This window comes from Macrosteles quadrilineatus, unplaced genomic scaffold (assembly GCF_028750875.1).
Source record: "Macrosteles quadrilineatus isolate MER2022 unplaced genomic scaffold, UCM_ALF_1.0 Scaffold_5__1_contigs__length_97177068, whole genome shotgun sequence".
Taxonomy (NCBI): Eukaryota; Metazoa; Arthropoda; class Insecta; order Hemiptera; family Cicadellidae; genus Macrosteles; species Macrosteles quadrilineatus.
Window position 1 is genome coordinate 49,904,517 of NW_026542598.1, and position 24,592 is coordinate 49,929,108.

The following is a 24,592-nucleotide window of genomic DNA, read 5'->3' on the forward strand; positions in this document are numbered from 1 at the left end:
ACAGGCATATATGGCTGTGTTCGATGCTGGCGTTCAGCCGCATTCTTCTTCTCATTTCATTCTTCCACATTTAATGTTGTCATTCATTTTAACCTAGACCCAGATGATTGAAAACTTGAAAGCATCAACTATTCGATAAAGAAGAGTATCAAGATGATAATACAAGAATAAAGATGTTGTATCAATAGTCAAAGCTTGAAAGGTAGTTGAATAATTTATCTGAGTTAAATGTAGGAATTTGTAATTACAGTAATGCAACTCAATTATTACCGTAGCCAATTTGAAAGCTTTCAATATTCAAATAGTATTCATATTTTCTTATTAACCATAGGACCTGATATCATATTTAAAAATATAACAAACCAACATGAGAACACTGAGAACCAATTCTGGAGGCCAAATCTTCATGATCAGTGGCAATGAGTGACGGCGACGGGCAACTTTAGTTGGGTAGTGTATTTTCATTTTGTGTAGGTTAAATGCTGCTTACTGGGCAGATATAATGCAGTCGTGTTTGATGCAAGTTCTCAAACACTTCTTCGATAAAATAAGTTGTGGTTCAAATTTTTGGTCTCATTTTGGAATACATTTTCTGTTTGCCAAGCACATCGGCACCAGTTGAAAGGGTATTTTCGCAAATCAATAATGCTTGGGGAATAGGGAAAACCTTGATGCGAGAGTCAACTAAATGTGTTGTATTTTTGCCACATGTTAATTAAATTCCACGAGTCCCAATAAACCAAAAGCTTCACATTGTGGGATTGCATGTATATTTTTAAAACATTTATTGAACCTTGAATTACACTGGGAAGCTTGTACACATTAAGCTCGGTCATTTTAATTTTGTATGTCTTAAAATAGCTTTAAATCGCTCATTCAAGCACATCATTTTATAATCCCCCCCCCCCCACTTTGTGATAGCCAATGCTCTACAGTATACAAGTACGTATTCTATGGCTCCTTCAATGAAAACGGAAGTAAAATAGCAATTAGTTTATTAACAAGAAATTACACTAATTTACAAAGCCACTAGTCTAGCTACTGTGCAGATGTCTGAGGTGGCTCCTGAGGTGCAGGGTTGCTGCCTGCAGCGTGTTGTATGGAGGCCTCGTAGTCAGCAGGGTCCATCAGGTTCTTGACCCCGTGCGGCGGTGCACCTATCAGCTCTTCTACCTCTGGGTAGTTCAAAGTCTCCTTCTTCAACAGCGTCTCTGCCAGCTATAACACGTCATTTAAGGGCTTAGTTGTGTGAGACATATAGTGGTCTTTTACACCTATTGCTTATGATTTGTCTATAATGTTAGGTATACATTTCTGATGCATAAAGAGCTAACAAGCTCCATTTCAAGGATTAATAGGCTAGTGTAACAAAAAACATAAAATTTAAAGATTTTGGTTTCAAGATTTGACAAGTCTGCGGCGGCGTTGGTGTGTGTAAACAAAACGTACATTGGCATTTCTATTGCCATGGTAATGACAGTATAATAACCGGTGGGGCACACGGAAGATTTCTCAGGTGCCGTTTGACGTCACTAACTGCTGGGTCTGAAGAAACAGACAATTTTATTTTCTATTATTAAATTAAACTGTCATAACCTAACCAAACTAACCAAACGTGCTGATAATGGAAAAATCTAATGAAGGTTTACTAACCTAAAAAATAGTTTTGTTCATAAAATAAAATTATAAATGCCTAAAATTCAATTTTTTAATTATAAAATTAAACTGTCATAACCTAACCAAACCAACCAAACTTGCTGATATGAAAAAAATTGTTCACAAAAAGTTAGTGCTAGCAGCCGGAATCGAACCCGGTACATTCGGATTACCAGCCCGCCATGCTATCCACTACACCACTGAGGCCGATGGCTCGAAACTGTATCGTTGCGGTATTGGCGTTCCCTCAAAGTAACGTCAGCAGTTAGTGACGTCAAACGGCACCTGAGAAATCTTCCGTGTGCCGTTTTGGTATGATAACAAATGTGTAAATGTAAACATTGCCTATACAGTACTCTCCAATATAAATTAGTGCAACAGCGGAATTTTTTTTTTTTTACACATCACTACTAGCCTATTAATCCTTGAAATGGAGCTTGTAAGCTCTTTATTCATTTTACACTTAGTGTTCTATTAGTTTTTACTTGTGTTGCTTAGATGCTATTATATATCTATACTTATTTAATAGGCAAGCAGATTTTTTGTGACAATTACTCCTCCGAAACTACTGAACCGATTGTCATGTTTTTGGTGTCATTGGAAAGAGCGTAACGTGAAGTTGTGCAGGAAACTTTCTTTTTAGGGAAATAATGAGAGAGTGAGGCCATGGAGCCCTTTAAAGTTTCGTATTTCTCCATAAGATTAACATTGGAAACAAAAATTGTTATGAAACTCCAGCTGTTGTCAGAAATCAAAAGTAAGAAGAGCATGTGTTAATTGTAAACAGTCAATAAAGTTTGCTAATTTAACAGTTTGCTACAAACTTGCTAACTTGGTTGAAATTCATTTTAATAAACGCCTGTAATACTTAGCAATTGCTCGAATTCGAGCAACAGGGACACTAGTACTTATTTAATACGCAAGCAGATTTTTTGTGACAATTACTCCTTCGAAACTACTGAACCGATTGTCATGTTTTTGGTGTCATTGGAAAGAGCGTAACGTGAAGTTGTGCAGGAAACTTTCTTTTTAGGGAAATAATGAGAGAGTGAGGCCCTGGAGCCCTTTAAAGTTTCGTATTTCTCCATAAGATTAACATTGGAAACAAAAATTGTTATAAAACTCCAGCTGTTGTCAGAAATCAAGAGTGAGAAGATGAGTATGTTAAACAGTCAATAAGTTTGCTAATTTAACAGTTTGCTACAATCATTTGCTGACTTGGTTGAAATTCGTTTTAAAATAACGCCTGTAGTACTTAGCAATTGCTCGGATTCGAGCAACAGGGACACTAGTTTAACTTTAAATCAGTTGATTTAATATTAGATCATAGAAACAAATTCTAACTAATTATATTGCTATGATCAAATTTTTAACGTCAAGCCAACAAATTATTTGTGTTCTAAGTTCAATTATTAATTGTTATAACACACTTATTGTATGATCTTAAAATAACCCCCTACAACCACCACCAACTTCTAAAAAGATTCCTCAATATTTACTTTGAATTAGGAAAAAATCCACATACCAACTCCAGTTTGTCCTTATTCTCCTTGAGAACTGTTTCTGTATGTTTGTAAGCTTTGGCAACAATTTTCCTCGCCTCGTCATCAAACATGGCAGCCATCCTTTTGCTGTATGGTTTAATGCTTCCCTTATCATCATCAAATGACACAAGTCCTGTCGTGTTGCTCATGCCGTACTGTCTCACCTAAAAACAACAGTTTCATTAGTTGGTTTAAAAACATGTTCAGGCAGATATTGATCAAAAATGAGTATGAAGGTTTATAGAACAAAATTATACCAATAGTGACTTAATCCATCTTTTGATTCATGTCAGCTAATTAAGTGGAATTTAAAAGCTTCATTGGAAGATTGCCTGGTCATATTCAAAGAATTTAACTTCAAATATATGAGCTTGAGTGTGATTATAGATGTTTTATGAAGATCTTGTATGAATAACCAGTTATCTTCTTAACACTCTTAGATAGAGTTTCTACCAGGAAAGTCTAATTATGTTTGCAGCACACTTTTTTCAATTTTCGGGATATGCGAGAGTAGTTATCGTACTGAAGTACAAAGATTGCTGGTTCAATCCTGAGCAGAATCCAAATATAATTTTTCATGATTGACAATCCAACAAGACAGAGGTTACCGTTAGATAGTAACAAGACCAGAGATTGAACTATTACAAAAAATGTGAGAAAATACCGTTCTCGCTGTTGACACAAAACACTTAGTACCAGTAGCTTTAAACCCACAATAAAAAAAACTTTTATTGGTCACATTAAAAATGCAAAACAAAGTTAGTTTTGGCTTTATGTAATGGACTTAAAAACTATACTCATAAATATATAGCTTCAAAACTAATTTAAGCTTATAGATTACAGAAATTTGCTTAGCTCAGCTTATGTAACATCACCATCTTATTTATCTCTTTGTTTAAAACATTCTTAAAAAAGCTTTATAAAACTTGTTCCAAACAATAATCAATCATAAGTGTAGAGATTAACTCACCATGGCGTATGCCATCTGGCTAACTTTTTGAAGATCATTCTGAGCTCCAGTTGTGATCTTGTTGAAGGTTAGCGACTCTGCTACCCTGCCTCCTAAGGCCATACACATTCGTTCGAAAATCTACAAAAGTTGAAAACATAAATTAGTGACTGACACAGCAACCCTAATGAATTGAATAAAAATTGGGTTTTCTGTCGTCTGAAAAATGTATTTTTTTCTTTTATTAGGCTTCATATTTTTAAGACCTGTTCACAATATTCAGTCATTTTTTAGTTAATGAATTTTTACGAGAATTTAATGTCAAGGTCAAGGTCTAATAATGCGCTCAATACGAGTTTCTCTGATTATTTAATCCATCTTGTCTTCAAACAACACTGTTGACATCACAAGTCATCGTTGTTTTCACAACTTATGGTCACGTCAAATAGATCATTAACAACAACAAATTATAATTGTTTCGTAAAATTATTTTATGTTAATGTTTTTATTTTTTATTTGTACAAAGACCAAAATATTGATTTATGAATATGATACAGTGGCATGCAAACTACTTTCCCCATATCAACAACCAACTATCATGAAAAAGTGACACAAACTTGGGTAAGTATTTGAAGCTGAATGTGAACATACAGGTATGTTGTTTTGTATTAGGACTAATTTTGATAACACCAGAGGTTCTACTGTACGAAATGACTGACTGACTGGGTCAGAATGGTAAATCAACCAACCAATCATATCTGGTTTAAGGTATTGGTTTTTGGTATAGTTTTGGGGTAATAAGACTCGCTTACAATTCCATAGCTCAAAATCATACCCTTACCTCTTCCTTAGAGAAGAGTTTCTGGTCCTTGGGCGTGTACTGGGCAAACCCTAGAGCCATGTTGGTGCGAGGCACGATGGTGACTTTCAACAATGCATCAGTAGTGGGCAACATCCAGCCAACCACAGCATGACCCGACTCATGGTAGGCAACAACTCTGCAGCAATAACATTATATACTTGACATTATTTATTTATTGACAATGTTAAACTCAAACTAATTTCAACCCATTCTGATAGCTTAAAAATGTACACTAAATATAAAAGACAACTAGTTAGTTGTAGGTTCGTGGTGTTTCGGTGAAGATAATTTCAAATAAGTGCCATCTTCAGGGTGACTTAACTTCCACACAGTTGACGGACTTACTGCTCACTTGTTGCATCAACTGTGCTGAAGTAAAGTTGCTGTGAAAATGGCACTCTGCATCAAAGCCGGAATGTCGTTGAATAGAAGTTTAGCCGGCCTTATCTTCAGAGATGAGATTCCTAAGTAAAAAAGCCAAGACAAATCAGAAACTACCATGTTGGAAATAGTTTTAATGTGACCAGAAAAATCAGAAATATAAAACTCATTGTCTTTAATATCACTTGCAGTCAAGTGGCTGTACCAGGAGACCAAGCTTTGCTCGGATTGAATAAAAATTTTATTTTATAAGTTAATTAGCTAAAATAAAAACATTTTAACACAGCTCTTAAATACCTGCATTTTAATCAACATAATGTTTGACATTTCAACTTCTATTCGAACAATCGGGTTGTTGAATGACGGCATTGGAGTAGTACATTAGAATGATTGTTTAAAAATTCTCATCATACTTCATTGCGGGTTTCAGTAGCATTTGTTGGCGGTAAAACCACTTTCAAGCTGTTTTGGTTCTTAACCCTAGAATAGGCCACGTAAAGCATAGGCTACCTTGGATGAAATAAATTAAAACAATGTTTATAGATATAATACAACTATTTCATTAATTTAACTTCTCAAAAACTGTTGTTGTATTATTTCTAAAAACATTGTTTTAATTTATTGCTTTATTAGAAACCATGAAACGTAATCGCTCAGCTTAACTGGCTTTCACTGCTACGAAAGCAATCCTAGTATATAATAAAATATGATGATATGATAAAAGTAAATAGTATGCCTATCTTATACTTTACTTAAACAAAATATGGAATAACAAACTTTTTCTCAGCTGGTGTCATTGCATGGCTGCGTTTCTCTGTGCCCCCCACCACTCTCTCCACTGCGTACTCAAGGTCTGCTCCAGTAACAGACTTCTGTTTGGACCTAGCTGCATGGAGTGCTGCTTCATTGCACACGTTAGCAATGTCTGCACCTATAATGAAAATACTTCTGTAAAATACTTTAAATTGCGTAGCTTTTGAGTTAGTGACAATTTTCCATAAGAGCTTTGTAATATATGTTTTAGGGGAGCGAGCTAGTCTAGTGGTTAGAGCGTGCAACTTCGGTCCCAGAGGTCCCAGGTTCAAATCCTGCCAAATCACCAATGGATTTTATCCATGTGATAATGCCGCAACCCCTAGGTCTAGCCTGAAGTAATGTGAAAAACAATTCCGGGCTTGTGCCTAGCGTCCTAGGACAAAAAATATATATATATATGTTTTAGAATCACGTTATGACTCTTAAAAGAATGTTTATTTTTTTATCAATTCCATTTTGACTAACCACTTTTACTTTATGAAGACGTGATAGGTATGTGTTACAATTTTGAGCTGAATAATGAATTCATTGAACACAAAGAATTGAGTGAGATGTCTTTTTAGCTTGGTTACTGACTAAGTTAGTACCATTTTTCAAAAGCCCAATGATCCACCAAAAAGCTACTGAATTCTCTAAATCTGAAATACAAGTAACATAGTGCGAAGAAATCCCATCTATATGGATCAGCTTTCGCCAATGTTTTACTAAAAAAGAATATAGTTGTGTGAGCCAGTCACAGAATGCTCTAGGGTCTAAAATTCTATTTTCTACCTTATTTGTTGTTACTGAGATAGTTGATGGTTCATAACAGTTGCTTAGCTCATAATAAGTCGTTCTATCAGTTTTACTTGGTAAAAACCATAGTGTATTTGACAGAAATCAGTAATTAAGATCATCGCAATCTGTAGGTGGCTCACATCAACTAAGACAAATTTGACTAAAAACTTGGCGACAACTTTAACATGGGATTGGAATGTCTAATAGTCAAAGATAGTGCCTTGAGGACTAAAAGGGATATCAAATCACTATGTCCAAGATCAATATTGTATTCTTTTATCAGCTGTTATGGTGATTGAGCAGGTGATTTAGTTTTTGCAAAGATAAAAGGCTACTGTTTCTGGCCTGCAGAAATAAAGGAGACTGTTCCAAAGAAAAATGATAGACAACCACAGTATACTGTTTCTTTTTTTGGAGATAATAAAACAGCTAAAATAAAGGAAAGTGATGTATGTCTTTACTCAGAAAACAAAGCAATATATGGTAAACCTAAACAAGACAATTTCAAAAATAAATATTTTAATGCAGCTTTAAAAGAAGCAGAAATCGCTTTTGCAAGGAAATCAAGCAAAACTGATGATAAGCATTGCTCTGAAAGTCAAACCTCAGACGACACCTTGCTTAGCTGCATCACTCAAAGTCATACCTCAATTAACAAGCCCGAACCTATGTTAAACAATTTAAATCTTACCATGGACGATTTTCAAAACATTGTACAGAATTTTGATACAGAAGAGAATGATTTGGAAAGTTCTCTTAACCTAGCAGCGGAGGTTGGAAATGCTCTCCTTGAAGAAAACAATAAACTTAGAGAGGATGTACACAAGCTGAGTCTCGAAAATGCCAAACTGTCTTTTCAAGTAACAAAAATAAAAAATGGAAATGAAGCAGCAGCTTGGGAAGAAAAAATAGACACACTATTAGACCAAAATGAAAGATTGTTAATGAAAAACAACTCGTTAGTGGAAACCATCAATAATCTTGAAAAACAGCTCGACAATGAGAAGATGCTTCGCAGAGACTTAGAACACACCTTTGAAGAATTGGACAAGGAAAAAGAAGACACATTAAAAAAATATGAACAAGAAACTCAACAACTTAAACAGAACATAAAAGATCTGACACAAAAACACAATGAAGTTAAGCTGGATGAAAAAGAGGAAAATCTGGTTAGTACAAAGCCTGCTGTAGCCCAGACCCATCAATGTATAGCTGGTCACAGTCCTTTCCTCTTAGCTGAACTTGCTCAAATTAAAATGAAACAAAATCAAATGGAACACGTCATTAACACCCTGAAAATGCAGATGAACAAAGAGATTTCTAACACCATTTCTCCGACAACTCATACAAATCCTTCCATTCCAACACCAAGTTCATTAAAAAATAAAAGGGCTCAAAGAAATCATAACAGAACTAACATATTCAGCGTATCCCTGCAAAATGCTAAATACCTAGAACAAACAAATCACAAACTTGCTACTGACTGCCGAGAAATAACCAGCAAAACCTTCAAAAACACAACGTGGAGAGCCAGACAAACTCCAACGAAAAAACTGCAAACTGAAACAACAACCGGGAGAGTCAGACAAACTCCTACTAAAAAACTGCCAACCGAGACTACAACAGGGAGAGTCAGACAAACTCCTACTAAAAAACTGCCAACCGAGACTACAACAGGGAGAGTGAGACAAACTCCTACTAAAAACTGCCAACCGAGACTACAACAGGGAGAGTCAGACAAACTCCTACTAAAAAACTGCCAACCGAGACTACAACAGGGAGAGTCAGACAAACTCCTACTAAAAAACTGCCAACAGAAACTGCAACAGGGAGAGTCAGACAAACTCCTACGAAAAAACTGTCATCTGAGACCTCAACGGAACAAGTATCAACAGGGGGAACCAGCCAAACCCCGCCACAAAAACTGTCACAAGTGTCACAAACAGTAAAAGCTCAAGAAAGCCTGAAAGAGACTAAAAATAAAAATAAACTTCCACCCCTAAATGCTAAGCCAAAGAGCAAAGACGAGGATTACAATGATTTCTTTGTAAAAAATATAGGATTTTATTCAGAACATATGAAGAAGCATTATGGATATTTAGTAAAAAGGGAGGCTGCATCGCTACAGGATAATAACTTTGTTTTTTCCTCACCTTCTCAGATTATTCCAACGCAGCCTGATTTTACTTTAAGAAAACTGCAAAAATCAGCAGAGACAAGAGAAACGCAACCTGACTGTTTTTTAGACAATCGAGTCAGGATGTAAACTCCAAACTCATCCTGCTGCACCAAAATACACAGGAAGTCTCAAATAAAATAAATAGACTACAGCACCTTTTAGAAGAAACCAAACCTGACATAGTAATTCTGACAGAACATGGACTGAAACCTGAGACAATAAGTAGCACCGTCATAGCTACTGGATTCTGCCTCAAGGCTCACTATAGTAGAATAGAACACAGAAAAGGAGGTGTTTGCATTCTTGTAAAAGAAAGCCTTGATAGCAGCACAGTAGCCATAGATGTTTCCAAGTACTGTAAAGAACTGTTATTTGAAGCAGCTCTTATAAAAATAAAATTCAAGAACTCAAATCTGTTTGTACTGGGAACCTTCAGACCCCCAAACGGAGACCTTGAGGAATCATTAAACACCTTTACAGAACTAATTGAGGAAACAAAAATTGAAAATTCCCCTCTTATCATCATGGGAGATATTAACGTTGATTTGTGTAACCCAAACAGGAAACACATTATCTTAAATGAAACTCTTGCTATGCACAACATCCAGAGACTACAGCTTCCACCTACGAGAATAACAAATCTAACACAAACCTCCATTGACTGGATATGTACAAATATGGACACAAACCAACTCACTCCAGAAATCATCAATGCAGGACTTTCGGATCATACTGCTCAACTCTGTACTGTAAACTTCAACTCACACATCAACTCAAGTTATCCTGCCCAAATTGGACGCTGTCTAAAAAATAAAAACCTGCAAGACCTCAAGTATCTTCTCAGTCAAGAAAACTGGCTTAGTGTTACCTCAATAAACAATGCCGAAGAAGCTTTTAAAACTTTTAGTAACATAGTGAGAGTAGCTATGGATGCAGCCTGCCCCCAAAAGAAGATAAAAATACAAAGAAAACATAAACTAAAATTCTCCATGGACCCAGAAGCAGTGAGACTTAAAGCCGAATTTCTTAAAGCTCTAAGAAAGTTTGAGGTGACGGGAAATCCAGATGACAGAAGGGTTTCTATTGAAAAAAAAAGAACTATGACCTGTACTTGAAAATGATGCGGAAAAAGGTTAACTCTGACCAGTTGATGAAAGCTGAAAATAAATCTAAAGCTATCTGGGAAACAATAAACACAGTGTGGTCCAAAAAGGAAACATCCCTAAATGAAATAACCCTTCAAGTAGATGGCCAACTCATAAGTAATGTGACCCATGTTGCAGAGCATTTGAATACATTTTTTACACAAGTAGGAGAAAAAACAGTAGAGAAACAAAAACACCTAAAGACCACAGCTCAAACTCCTGACGTAACTCAAACAGGTCCACTGTTTTCCTCCTTTCAAAGCACAGACGAGAAGGAAGTTAAAATGATTATAAACAAACTTAAAGCAAAAAACTCGTCTGGAATTGATGAAATCTCGTCAAAAATACTTAAGCATTGCTGCAATGAACTAGCACTACCATTGGCTGATTTGATAAATAAGTCCCTAAAACAAGGCATCTTTCCTTCACTACTTAAAATAACTAAAGTATACCCGAAATTTAAAAAAGGTAGCACATTAGAAGCAAGCAACTACAGACCAATTTCCCTCGTTTCCACCTTCTCCAAAATATACGAAAAAGTTGTTTTAAAAAGACTTTTAGACCACTGCACAAATCACAACCTACTAAACAACCTTCAACATGGATTTACAAAAGGGAAATCCACAACAACAGCAATAATTCAGATGGTTGAGTCCCTGATTGACAGCCTAGATGAAGGAAATCTAACAACAGGAATCTTTCTTGATTTCAGTAAGGCATTTGACTGCCTTGACCACCAGCTAATCATTAAAAAGCTGGATTCCCTGGGGGTATCAGGGATAGTAAGAGAATGGTTTCAAAGCTACCTTACAGACAGGAGTCAGTTTGTAGAACTAAGGCACAGAGATAACAGCCTAATAAGAAAAACAAGATCAAATTTTCAACCAATAAATCGAGGAGTTCCCCAAGGTTCAGTTATGGGTCCGGTACTGTTTATTCTTTTTACCAACGATTTGCCGCAACAAATAGGAGACGCCTGCCTTACTCTTATGTATGCTGATGACACAACCTTAGTGTTTAATGAACCACTAGCTGAAAATCTAGAAGTAAAATCCTATGTGTCACTCAGTATGGCCTACCAATACTGCTATAACAATGATCTCGCAGTAAACACGTCTAAAACAACTCAAATAGCTTTTGGCCGTAAATCTCAAGAAGTGCCACGACTCCCAGATGTAGAAGTGGAAGATGAAGCTAAGTTTTTGGGCATCACACTCGACAAGAATTTAACCTGGACCCCTCATGTGGACAATATATGTAAAAAATTAAGTTCAACCATCTATGCTCTTAAACATATAAAAAATGCAACAGATGACATGACAACAAAAGTAGCATACTTTGCACTTTTCGAGTCGCATATGAGATATGGACTTGTAGCATGGGGTGGAACCTCTGCCACTAACATGCAAAGAGTTCTCAGAAAACAAAAAAAGGCAGTCAGAATAACTGCAGGACTCCACAGACTCGACAGCTGCAGGGAAGCATTCAGGTCACTCAAAGTACTTACCCTTGTAGCACTCTACATCCAGGAAGTTGTGTTATTTGCAGTAAGAAATAACCCTACAAGGCGTGGCGAAATGCACCAACACAACCTGAGAAACACCATGCAGTACAACCTTCCACAACATCGCACGGCACAGTTTGAAAAGAAACCTTCATACGCAGGAATGAAAATCTACAACAGGCTACCTCCAGATCTAAGAAGCAAGTCAGAAGATGCCCTCAAACCAGCTTTGCATCAATGGCTCATTAATCGACCTTTCTATTCCTTAGAAGAATACCATCAACAGGTCTTTGACTAAACAACACCTCAACCAAACATTTAGAAAAAATTGTAAATTGACGCTACTACTATTTCTTAATGAATGTGTAAATAAAGATTATTTGTCTATTGTCTATTGTCTATGGTTCCCCTTAAAATCTATAATATTAAAACGAAACTGTGTTTTTTTATTTCACGATTCTGAATCAACCACTCGACGGATTTTCATGATTTTTGTGTTGAAAGAAAGATAATTTTGAGAACTAGGGAATGTCGAAGCCATAAATTTAGTTTATGGTTCCAGATTTTAAGAAATTAAGTTTTAATTTTTAAAAAGTCTAGCAGCCGACGCTAAGATTCTAAACTAGCTTTTGGCATAAAATAATTTGCTTAACATAACAGCTGTAAACATTCAGCTTTTGTGTCACAAATTCAGCATTTGGATAAAAATGTAAAGACATACTTAGGGTTGACTTATTTATAATACTATGTGTAATGCAAATCATTGATACGTTCAATTCTTCTGTAAGAGGATGACAGATTAATTAAATTATACATAGTAAAATACTATGATGTTCAAATTATTTTTTTAAAGCAATCTTTGTAATCTTCGATTTGTTTTAGAGTAATATAATTTGTTTTAACTATCAGCTGGTTAAATATAAACTATGGAACTATGAGGTTATTTTATTTACTCTTATTTTGTCATTGATTATAGGAAATAAGTAAGATTAGTAGAGATAATTAGACCACAGTTTAAACCACAGTTTTAACCAAAATTAATTAAACCACAGTACAAATCGAGGCTCTGTACACGAGTCTTAATAAAAAAGGATAAATGCAAATTATATTACTGCTCCAATTTTCAAGGAAAGATTGAAAAAATAACAGTGTTTGCATGTATTAATTCTTAATGGTAGCTTTATGTTTACAATTAATGTTTGTGTTTGTCTGCTTTAACTTTGTTTGGATTAGGCCCGGAAATATTTATGTCATAAAAAGAAGATCAAGAATAATCAGGAATCACGATTTTAAATTACCACCACAACCTCAGCATGGTTTTATACAAAGATAAACAGATGGATGACAGATTGAACACAACGTCAACATTGACCTAGGATACTGCAATTAGACAAACCATCCTTTTATGAAATCGTGTTCAGTTGTGGTTACGTTTCGTTTGGGGGTGCCTATATCAGCGCCCCCAAACGTGAAAATATCACTTTTATTTCAACTATGAATATATTGTAGTTTAAATTAACTAATATGGGAAATTACGATGTACGTTTATTCAATGAGGGTGGGTAATTATCAAGGATAGAACTGATAACGGTATGGATAATAAACATTGACTATTACGTCATTAGCTTTACTAGCGTGTTTACTTTTTATATTCCTGCTACATGTGACCAGTTCTTTTTTTCAAATGAATGTTATTTGAACCAAACAGCTGTTTCAAAACAAACTGTTGTTGTTTTTACTTTTCTTTGTTTACACTTATTTATTTAGCAATTAATGCAGTGAAATTGATATAAAGGATAGGTGTGACGATTAGTTTTGATGTTAGGACACCAAAGTTAAATTATGTGTACTGTGAATTTTATTGGATATTATCGTTTTATTTTAGGTCGTTTCTATTCAGACCTACTGGAAATTGTGTATAGTAATTGTATTTTGCTGATAATAATTATGGAAGAGGCAGGTATGCTATGGAAGGTGGTATCGTTGACTAGGCCTATACACTTCTCAATTGATAATTACTCTTTCTACTGTAGGCTGCAATAAAATTTGTCTTTATACGTGTAAACTAGCTGTTCTGAATTATAGGCCTACACAGTTTTAACTGACTACTCCCGTACGTAGGACGGGCTAACACCTCGTATACTTTTAATTGTTATTTGTCAGTATTTATAGTTTACCACTGAAGCCAGGAGTAAGATACGCCATCCTGTGTGAATACTTGCTGGGCTTGTGTTCCAAAGTTATTCCTTTCAGATGAGTTTCAAATATTTGTCTGCGTTCTTCCAGTGTCGGCAGATCAATCAGAATGTGACGATCAAACCTGCCAGGACGCAGTAAGGCCTGCAATAATATTATTATATAATTTATCACTACATATAATTATTGTTTCGGCGACAATAGGGTTTCAAATTTTTGTCTTTACCACCACTTTGATTGACAAGTGGGGGGGGGAGGGGGGGGTCTAAAAAGCCACTCTTTTGCCTAGTCCCAACTCTCTACCATCCAGGACAGTCGAGTATTTGTGCTACAGCACACAGCAATGCATTGTCCAGGCGGTTAATTTTTATTTATTCATTCACATTCATCAAAGTACACTCAACAAATTCAACAAAGTTATACCACTAATTCATGTTTGTTTAGCTTTCATATTTTAACAATTCAATAAACTCAAGTTTTTTAGAGCAGTAGTGCTTTTCATTTATTCAATCCACTACAAACAATTGCATCAATTTTAATTAGCTTAATATATTAGGTACATTAGTATAGTATTAGTATAGTGTAGTAGCTTAATTATATTATATTGAATTATGTTTCTAATCCCCATAACAAAAATAATATAGCCTAGAAAAAAGAATTAGAAACTGTAGCTAACTCTGTGATCGAGTTATACAACTACGTTCTCTTTCAATTTAAAATGTACTCCAGCTGGTCCCTATAGATGGGATGTCTAGTCTAGTGTTCAAAAGTCAATCTCATTAGTTACTTTAGTTATGTGTTCATATCTGCTTTTTTAATGGATTGCGCCAATGGTAACGAAAAGTCTCTATCGTATTACCTTGTCCAGCACATCTGCTCTGTTAGTGCTGGCCAGTACGATAACACCCTCCTTGGACGCCATTCCATCCATCTCCACCAACAGCTGGTTGAGGGTCTGCTCCCCTTCCCCTGTACCCCCATCCCACTGTCCTCCACCACTACGTCTGCGGCCAATAGCATCTATCTCGTCTATGTAGATGATACATGGCGACCGCTTCCGTCCCTCTTTGAACAAATCCCTGCAACAAAGTGATACAGATGTTATGTTAATACTTAAAAGGAAGGGGTTGATCAGATTTTTTTTTATCTCTCAGTTTATTTTAGGGGTTTAAAACATTTACCAATTTTATATGTCCAACATTCACAGTAAAAAGCAACCCTCTTGCAGAACATTTACAAAGTAAATTATTTACACTTAGAAATACAGTCAGTAAGAAATTGAGCAATACTTTATAATACTTTAAACTGAAATGGTGACCATAGGTAGGTAGGTATTTAAAGCCAAGTATGAATGGAGATGAGTGTAGGATGAGTGGCGCTAACTAAATAAGTACTTAAGTTTATTACTGCTACAAGGAACACAAAATTATTATTAATTCTACTATAGATTGCTTGCTTATGGTTATATCTGGAGATATACAAAGGTATTTATTTCATAAAAGGATTATAAATATTAAAAAAGTGTGGTCTTTGTGGCAGAAAGACCTAGGTATTCCTTACTGGAGAATATTTCAACAGGAACAATCTATCACCTGACTCTGGCTGCTCCCAATCCACCAATCATTTCTATGAACTCCGAGCCGTTCATGGAGAGAAAGGGAACATTGGACTCAGTAGCCACAGCCTTTGCGAGCAACGTCTTTCCACAGCCGGGGGGACCTAGCAGCAACGCTCCCCTTGGTACCTGGAATGCCAAATGTTCTATAATTTAGTTACTTGGTTCAAACATAAAACTCCGATGCAATTGATACTACAGTAGAACCTTGATAACAAGACTCTCATGGTGATTGTAAAATAAGACTTGTTATCAAGGTTGACTTCTTATTGAGGTATGTAATAACATGTGATTAAGGGTAAAATAATTTTAAGGGGATTTGAAAAATGACAATTGTTATCAAGGGCGGCTAGTTATCGAGGGTCTTCTTATCAAGGTTCCACTGTAATTACACACACAGATATGACTCAAGGTACCTTACATGGTAATCTGCAACAGACACTTTGCCTCCAGATGTTCCACTCACACGTGTCTCCTACTCTAGCAGTCCAATACAGTAGTGGTCTACTAACTGCCTTCTGGGTTTTTTAGTCAAATTTTTTCATAACATACAGGGTGTTTCAAAATTGTCTGGACATATTATGTGGACTTGTTCTTTGGGCTAAGATAAACATAAAACGCCTTATAAGTATGTGTCTAAAATGCCTAGATTTCTGTCTGTTAGTGTGTTTGTGATTTTTTTAAATTATTTTATATCTTGCGCATTTTTCAAGATAGAAATTTAAAAATTTGTATAAATGTGTAGTTTAAACGGTAAAAAGAGCCTCACAAATGAAATTCTAATATCTCAAGCCATTTCAATATGGCGGCGATTTAAAACCTTTAATACCAAATTTCATGAAAACCGTAAAAATTAAGACAGTTTTTTTAGGATCAAAAAGATAGAGAACTTAAAACCAAATCAAATGAGACCTTGCTTGTTAAAATCTACTTACAAACAACTGGGTTATGAGTTTTTTTTTCTACATTCGGTTACACAATTTAATAGGACTACCATACTGCTCTTACTCAAGTTAGGTTCATTATTTACTAATTTTACTATTATACAGAATGTAAGAATTTGGGGAAAAACTGGTTGCTTGGTTGAGCCGATTTAGGTTTAAATTCTCTATCTTTTTGATTATAGCCTAAAAATAATTTTCTTAATATTTACGGTTTTCATGAAATAAAGATTTTAAATCACCTCCATATTGAAACGGCTTGAGATTCTTTGTTTGAAGTTCATTGTTGGTGATGGTAAGTTAATGTTGTTCAAAGGCTTAATGCGGACATTTTCCATCACGATTGTAAAAAAAAAACTTGTAAAAAAGGCTTGAGATATTGGAACGGCATTTTTTAAGATTTGTTTACCTTCTATACTACACATTTATTCAATTTTGAAATTTCCATCTTGATAGATGCCCAAGATATAAAATAATTTTTTTTTTATCAAAAACAGACCAACAGACAGAAATCTAGGCATTTTAGACCCAAACCTATACGGTGTTTTATGTCTGTCTTAGACCAAGGTCCACAAAATATGTCCAGACAATTTGGAAACACCCTGTATACGAGGTCTGTTTAAAAATTATCCGACCTTACCTAGCAATCCAACAACCGCATTGAGCTGAACGCACGATTTGTTTGCATTGACGATTTTTTTATAGTTCTCACTCTTAGAAACTGGACCCAGCTGTCCTTTAATTTGAAGCTGTTGGGCTGACCAGCTGATTTTAGTAACAAAGTTGTCATTTAATTTATTCAACACTCATTCATCACTCATCTTCACCTTAAAATACGCACCCTGGTGTGTCAGCGTGGTATAAAGATAATTTATAATCTAATTAAATTTCACTTTCCACACTCCATTTCTAGAGGTTTGTTCGTACAGTGTATTTTATTATTTTGATTAGTATTCCCCCTCTCACCTGGTACACTTAGCACCCAGTTTTTAGAGCTATCAAGAACTGGGCTAGTAACATTTTTGTTTATCTGAATTTTTTTGGACAAGGATTTATTGATGTATTGGTTAATAGGTTTTATTGGTGTTCTGAAACCTTATAAGTTTGTTGGCTAAAAAAAAATTCAGCTTTATTCAGTTTTTTCTAATTAATTAGGAATAAATAAATCTTAACTTTCAACTAAAAGAAATGTGAGCTAACAATTATTTCATTTAAACCTGGAAAACCTGTCAGAAAGTAATTAGAACCATGTGCAAGAAAATTATTTCAACATAACCAAATGAAGTTGTTGTTTTCTGTCTATGATAGTTTCCCTATGTATTTTTTTGAAATAAGAAGTTTATCAATAGCATTGAGGTTAAGTAAATAAATACTAAACAATCGAGTACAGACTTGTAATTATTCAATTAAAATAATTCATTATAAATTTCATGTTTTTATTTTTATATAAAATGCTAGCCGCTATACCCTTGCCTTGCAACGGGATCAAAATGCGGATGAGACAATTTTGGTTCCAAGCAGCTTGAGAACGCTAAATAGAACAATTATTATGTTCCCTAGATCTGCTGTATGTAGGTAGACTTTTATTAATTTACTATTAGTATTAACTGGCTACATAAACATAACTGTAAAAAATCCATCTTATCACAGCTTTTATTTTCTACTTGGTACAAATTAGCTGGATTGTCATAAATAAAAAAAAAATAATAGTGCTATAACCTGTTGGTAAACCTATTAACTTTTTAATGCTATTGAACATTACAGAATCAAATTGTTTAGTTGAAAAAGCTGTTAAGATTCTTTAATTCCATTTAAATATAAGTACTCATAAGGTTAACATGGATAAACTCCAGAGCCACTGGGGCGGAGCCAATTGGACGGATCACGAAATTGATGGTGTATAAACCTATTCCATGAAATTCTACACGTATGTACCACGTTTCGTGGCAATCGGTCCACAGGTGTCCGAGCTTATAACTTTCAAATATATATATACAAACTTCCTCTTTTATAAATATAGATTTCTCAAATAAAGTTATTTTATTTTGATTATAATGCTTGATTGATGTAGGCCTATACATCATTTTTATGGACTATCAATTATTAATATCTTTATTTGAATGGACACAAAGCTTACCTTTGCTCCTAGATTCCTGTAAAACTCAGGTCTTTTTAGGTAATCTACGAACTCCATCACCTCAATCTTCGCTTCACTTAAGCCTGCCACATCAGCAAAACGAACACCTTTGCCTTGACCAGCGATAGGATCCACTAGCGTGAATTTGGCTCTTCCCAACTGCGACTGAAACAAAAGTGATTTGTTTTAATATAAGTGGTTTTAATACCTGTATTTTTTGTTATCCAAATGGTTGCGGTAGCAACTAGTTTCGGCTCAACACTGGAGCCATCATCAGGCTTTTCAAGGACATTGTCGCTTCTTGAGAAGGTCGTCACAGTTCACACATAATCACAAAACATCGAAACATTAAAAACAAGCATGACTAGATACAATGACACGACCGGCGGAAGTTTATATCTAGACTAGCGCTTATTGTATGTACTGTTCTTTATGAACGTTAAACTAAGAAAATTGTCTCTTGTCTACCAGGATCAAAAATAATTTTTTTTTTGTAAATAAAAACATAACGTAGAATCAAAAGCCCAAAATATACTTACAAAATAATCTAAGGACATAGGACCGCCTTTCATCGCGCGAGATCTGTTGAGGACTGATAACAAGATGGCTGCCAGGATGAGTGATACCAGCAGTTTGCCAGCCGTGTCGGTTCCTCTCTCGTAGATCACAGGCACTCTCCCCTCTTGGCCCACTCCCAGTCGCTCTTCTGCCTCTCGCAGCTTCTCTTCAAACTTCTTCATGTCAACAATGTTCATGTGAAATGTCCTGTGGTCAATCTGCAAGAATAACTTCTTGTCAGTATCTGTGATGTTGGCTACTATTCTAATAAAAAATGTACAAATTAAACAATAAGGACTGTTCATAAGTACTTATTAACATTAATATTTATGCATGATTTTAATGCATATTGTAAAACTAAACTATCACATACCTCGTCTTGCAGTTTAAATATAGTGTTTTATAACCCACTACATATGTTTTGCCGAATATGGAATTTTCAAGTGGTATATAGGCCTACAAAAACTTTCAAATGGAGTTCTTGAAAATATTTTTCAGGGAGTAACTTAATGTTAGTCCAGCTCAAGAATCAACTTTGAATTTTTGAGTTTTCCCTTCTAACAAGATGTTAATGAAATACTTTTGAGTAATGGATTGACTTTCCGATGTATTTATGTCAAGAAATCCGACTTTTTTAATTGATAAAATTAATCAAGAAGGTTGGATGTGTAACACGGATACATTTAACTAGGTTTGATTTCTAGGTATTTTTTTTTTTTTTTAAGAAGAGTCTTTATTCACACCTTTTGTACATGACCTTTACGGTTACAGGACTTAAACATTTGAGGTCATTATAATTTGTACGAAACGTTGAAGCTATGTGATTGTTCCTGCCACATCGGAGGCACAAGTCTTCTATTCCTAAACCTTTTAATTTGCATGTATTTGAAGGAATTGAATCTTGAATCTTTGAATTTGTTGAATCTTCTATTTGAATTTTGTTTGATTTGGAAATGTAATTGACTTCATTTGAACAATCATTCTGGTTTTTGATGGAAATACTTCTTGAATTTACTTTAGATGCCTCCAGATCTAAGGATTTTTCGATCATTTTTTTAAAATCCAGTTCGGGCCTAAATCACCTTTCTTTTCTGAACAAAACAAGTATAAATATGACTAGGTTATCAACAGTACTTAAGCACTGCGAACTGTTAAAAAAAAACCTGTGCAAAATTGCCAGGGCACCGAGCATTTTAGAATAAATCAGGTCAGGGCAGTCCTAGGGTTAAACACCGATAAAAACATAAAAGAGCATAACTCAATTCAATGGCTACATCAGCTAAAAATTTAGAAGGGATAAATCAAACCAAATTATAATCGCCTTTTATATCAAAATTTAAACCGATAGATGATATATCGCAGTTTCTCAGCCTAGCTGTGCACCAAATTGCAAAGAAATACACAATCCTAGCAGCAGCGGATGGAACTAACAATAAAATTGTCTTCAGCTGATCCAAAAGGATGACGAATCTACTGAGGGAGTATGGTTAATCCATACTTAGCTTGTTAAACAATATTTACTATTTGGGGGTATTTACTATTTTATTTGCAAATGACTATTTTAGTGGGATTTTATAAAAAAGAATCACTGGAATTATTGGATTTTTTTTTTGTGGGAGGTGAAGTGGTCCAAACTAGGTATGAGTATTAAAACCCCACAAAAATAGTCATTTGCAAATAAAATAGTTGCAAAAAAGAATCACTGGAATAGGCCTAATTGGTTTTTTTTTTGTGGGAGGTGAAGTGGTCCAAAATAGGTATGAGTATGGTTAATCCATATTATGTTAATAATGAGTATGTTAATAGGTACCTACATATAACAATTTGAACGAATTGTGTTTTTGGCCTCTGGGGACACCAAAATGAAAAAGGAAATCGGTCCCGGGCCTAAGTCTTACCATGAGACCTACGGTAATAGCTACTTCCCTATAGGGAAATTCGCTAAAATGCATACCTACAATTTATGTGAATGAATGGAAATTTTTATGTATTGACACATTTTCATGAACAAAATTATATGAATCCTAAGGTATATTTTTTTCAAAATAGTGAAGTTTTCTTACTGAGTTTACTTACATATTAGGATAAATGGTTCACTGATCATTAGGCCTACTTACTTTTCTTCCTTTGATGACGGCTCCATCACACAATATAATCGTAACCATGTCAATGTCAGGCCGTACTATGATTTGTTCTACTTCTCCTTTACCCAACATGTGATGAACAAACTCGTTCCAGGATACATATCTGATTATTTGCTACAAGAACAGATAAAGAAAATAACCAATTTAAATAAGATAATCCAGGACAAACATGTGGCATTATCAAGAACGTCAACCTTACTTTGACAAATTTTGTTTTTTCAATTGTGAAAAATGGTGTCATACAATACAATACAATATTCTTTATTGTTAATTCGTTAAGAATTACAATAGTGTCAATCTGTGTCATTTGATGACCCTGAATATTGAAATAAGCTTAGTCATCGAGTTGTAATAAGTGATCCTGGAAAAGAAACAGCTGGTCTTAGTAACATAGATCCACAAAACATCTCTTTCCATTCTAGGACTATTTTGTGTGTGTGTTGACATTCAGTCCATCTAAGTGTGTGTGGTCATAACAAATATATTAAATTTAATAAATAGCTAAGGAAATATATAATTTTTATTCGTTGATTATCACTTGGGCTGACAAGTGAAAATGAATGAGTGAAATTAAAAAACATAAACTCAACTAAAAATCGGGATAGCCTCATGGGAATGTAACTCGCAAGTACGGTAATATACTTTACTTTCTAAATCACATCTTGCAGATTGTAATATTTTACTTAGGCTATTTAAACATTAGTAAATCTTTACCTCGGGTTGATTACTTGATGGGAATACAAGTGATAAAAGTGCTAAGAACATGTAGCCGCTAAGCATCCATAATAATGCCTTTGCAAATAATGAAGATAACTTTTTATTGTCATCGTCATCGGGTTTTTTTCCATCACTATTCGGTGGTTTATTCTGTGATCTACTTGCTGATGTGTGCAGTCCGCGGGGACAGTTAAAGCAAGGCTTATCAAACTGTTTCATCAATCCAGATCGCTGGAGTACTCCAACAGCTGCTAGATACTCCTTTTTAAAGTTCTTCTCAGCTGCTGACTGAAATATTAAGTCAATCAATAATTGTAAAATCTTTATACAATGGTGTCATGAAGGCATCTAAGACAGTATCTAAGAAACATGATACAGAACAGTAAAGTATTAAATAACACAAACTAGGATTTAGGCCTATTTTGTAATTTTGAACAGAAGACTATTCTAAATGAGCAAGAGCTGATTATCTTTTTGTTGTTGACATGTGGCAGCAAGTAAAATAAATCTTCTAAGAAGTAAACTGGTCTACTTATTATATATTTTTCAGTTTCCGCTTTAAACTAACAATTCTTGTTTCCTCTTTTGTCCTTTAATACCTGCATATGTTAGCTTTTTGGTGTAAAGTTTTAATTTTTGATGAGAAGAAAAAAAAGCCACGTTCAAGGCGACTTCTGGTTTGATGGTAGTACCAAGAGTGGGTAAAGAGCTCTCATTTTTAGTCAATTTCCATAAGGGGCAGTAGCCTAACTATTACCGTAGGTGGCACGGTTAGACCTAGACCCCGGACCGATTTACTTTTTCATTTAGATATCCCCGTTAAAAAAATTACTGTATATAGATGTACACTTGTCCGTGAACAAGATAACTTGAGTGATTTTGGTTCGATTTTGATGAAATTTCACTTGAAGGTATGGGGTGGAATAAACTTGAATGAGTTTGCGAAGCAGTAAAACCAGCTAGGCCTAATAGGAACAAGAGTTTTGGAGTTTTGAAATTAAACATTTTTTTTTTACTTTTACCCTTAAAACATGGAAATGCCCAATTTTTATCATGGCCATTGTGTAGAGGTTTAAATACGCCTGCCGCAGCAATTCTGCAGACTGAGGGAATTTCAATCAATCTGTAATTTTCATAAACAAGATATAGCCTACTTATTCCCCAAAAACTACATAAGCCCTATTAGATTTAATGAGTACATTACCTAGGATTGCTGCTAAATGAATGATCCAAGTAAACGAGTCGCCCGGATCAGACGGACTTAAAAGACCCAATGGCGTAACTTAGTTCTGTTAACGTTTAAACCTCAGTCCACAACATAACGGGCATCCTACGTTGCAGCCATATTCATAGTCTCCGCAATTTTAAATTAAATACAACAGCCAAATTATATAATATCGCTAAAATTCATAAACGGTGGGTAGGCCTAATCGATAATCGATTTAACCGGTAGAGTCGTATATCAAGGTTTAAAGAAAGGTTTTTATTTAGTTAGTAGACATAACAATAAACTGTGTATTTTTGGTAGTTTGAAATGTATTTTTTATAATTTTCATAACTAAGTTAATTTATTAAACAGCTCAATAACGGAATCTGTCAGAATAATCCAAACTAACCTGGTAGGTCATCTAACGAACAAAATGAAACAACAGGCTTTGGTGTACCTGGTCAGTTGAACGGTCACTTCAAAAGGGTCATGACAGCGATTGAGACCGACTGATCTAGATAAGTAAGGTGATCCGAACTTCCCATTTCTAAACCGTACCATACTTTAAACATTAAATGATATACCTACACTAAATACCTTTACCTTGTATCTAGGTGAGTTTTTGAAATAATGTTGCAACAATGAAGGAAATATATTATTCTTGAAACAGCTTTGGCAAAACGAAATGGTCTTGAAACTTGCAAGAAGAGAATCATACTTTTTGATGTTATTGTTCTGGTAGGCAGAAATGCCACTTTTAATTCCCCCCAAGAAATTGCATCTTGCATAACCAAGACAAGCCAACTTGTAGCTGTTTGCTTGCATCATAGTTGATAGATTACAGCTTGACTAAGAACAACAGTTGTGCAAGTTTATTCAAAATTTTCAGTTCACTAAGATTACAACATTTTTACGTAGCCCTAACGTCTCCATATACATTTCACAAACAAACATTCAAAAATACAATACTGTAAAAGACATAATGGTTATGGTTTCGTTGTTTGGTATGACTATTTTTGACAACTACTAATTACTGAACAAACTGAACTGAACAAACAAAACAAATCCAAATCGAAATCAGACAGCGAGACAGCACAGCTGATAGAGAATTGAATGTTTTCTTTCCTGAGATGTAGAGTAATGCCAATTATAATGTAGTGTAGCTTATATTTCAAAACCTTTTTAAATCGATTAGAATATTAAGTAAATACGATTTCGATGAAATTTGGTATGTAGGTTCTAATCCATTGTATCTCCAGGTGTT

General features: G+C 34.8%; 1 protein-coding gene across 1 annotated transcript; it reads right to left on the reverse strand.

Moving 5' to 3' along the window:
- Positions 1–978: 978 nt before the first annotated feature.
- On the reverse strand, positions 979–24,350 carry LOC128996043 (paraplegin-like). The gene is made up of 13 exons (XM_054421173.1): positions 23,932–24,350; positions 22,119–22,409; positions 21,378–21,518; positions 19,242–19,478; positions 18,703–18,867; positions 15,602–15,753; positions 14,869–15,088; positions 13,991–14,153; positions 6,170–6,323; positions 4,991–5,147; positions 4,171–4,290; positions 3,182–3,364; positions 979–1,218 (listed from the first exon to the last, which is right to left on the reverse strand). Exons 1-13 carry the CDS (start codon positions 24,154–24,156, stop codon positions 1,039–1,041), a joined length of 2,388 nt encoding a protein of 795 aa, XP_054277148.1. The 5' UTR covers positions 24,157–24,350; the 3' UTR covers positions 979–1,038.
- Positions 24,351–24,592: the final 242 nt, after the last annotated feature.

Excerpts from the sequence above, each read along its gene's own strand:
- LOC128996043 (XM_054421173.1), bottom strand. The coding sequence starts at position 24,156 with ATGATGCAAGCAAACAGCTACAAGTTGGCTTGTCTTGGTTATGCAAGA. Across the intron at positions 21,519-22,118 it reads CATCAAGTAATCAACCCGAG|CAAATAATCAGATATGTATC; the intron begins GTAAAGATTTAC and ends CTGTTCTTGTAG. Across the intron at positions 18,868-19,241 it reads CTATGTCCTTAGATTATTTT|TCGCAGTTGGGAAGAGCCAA; the intron begins GTAAGTATATTT and ends CTTTTGTTTCAG.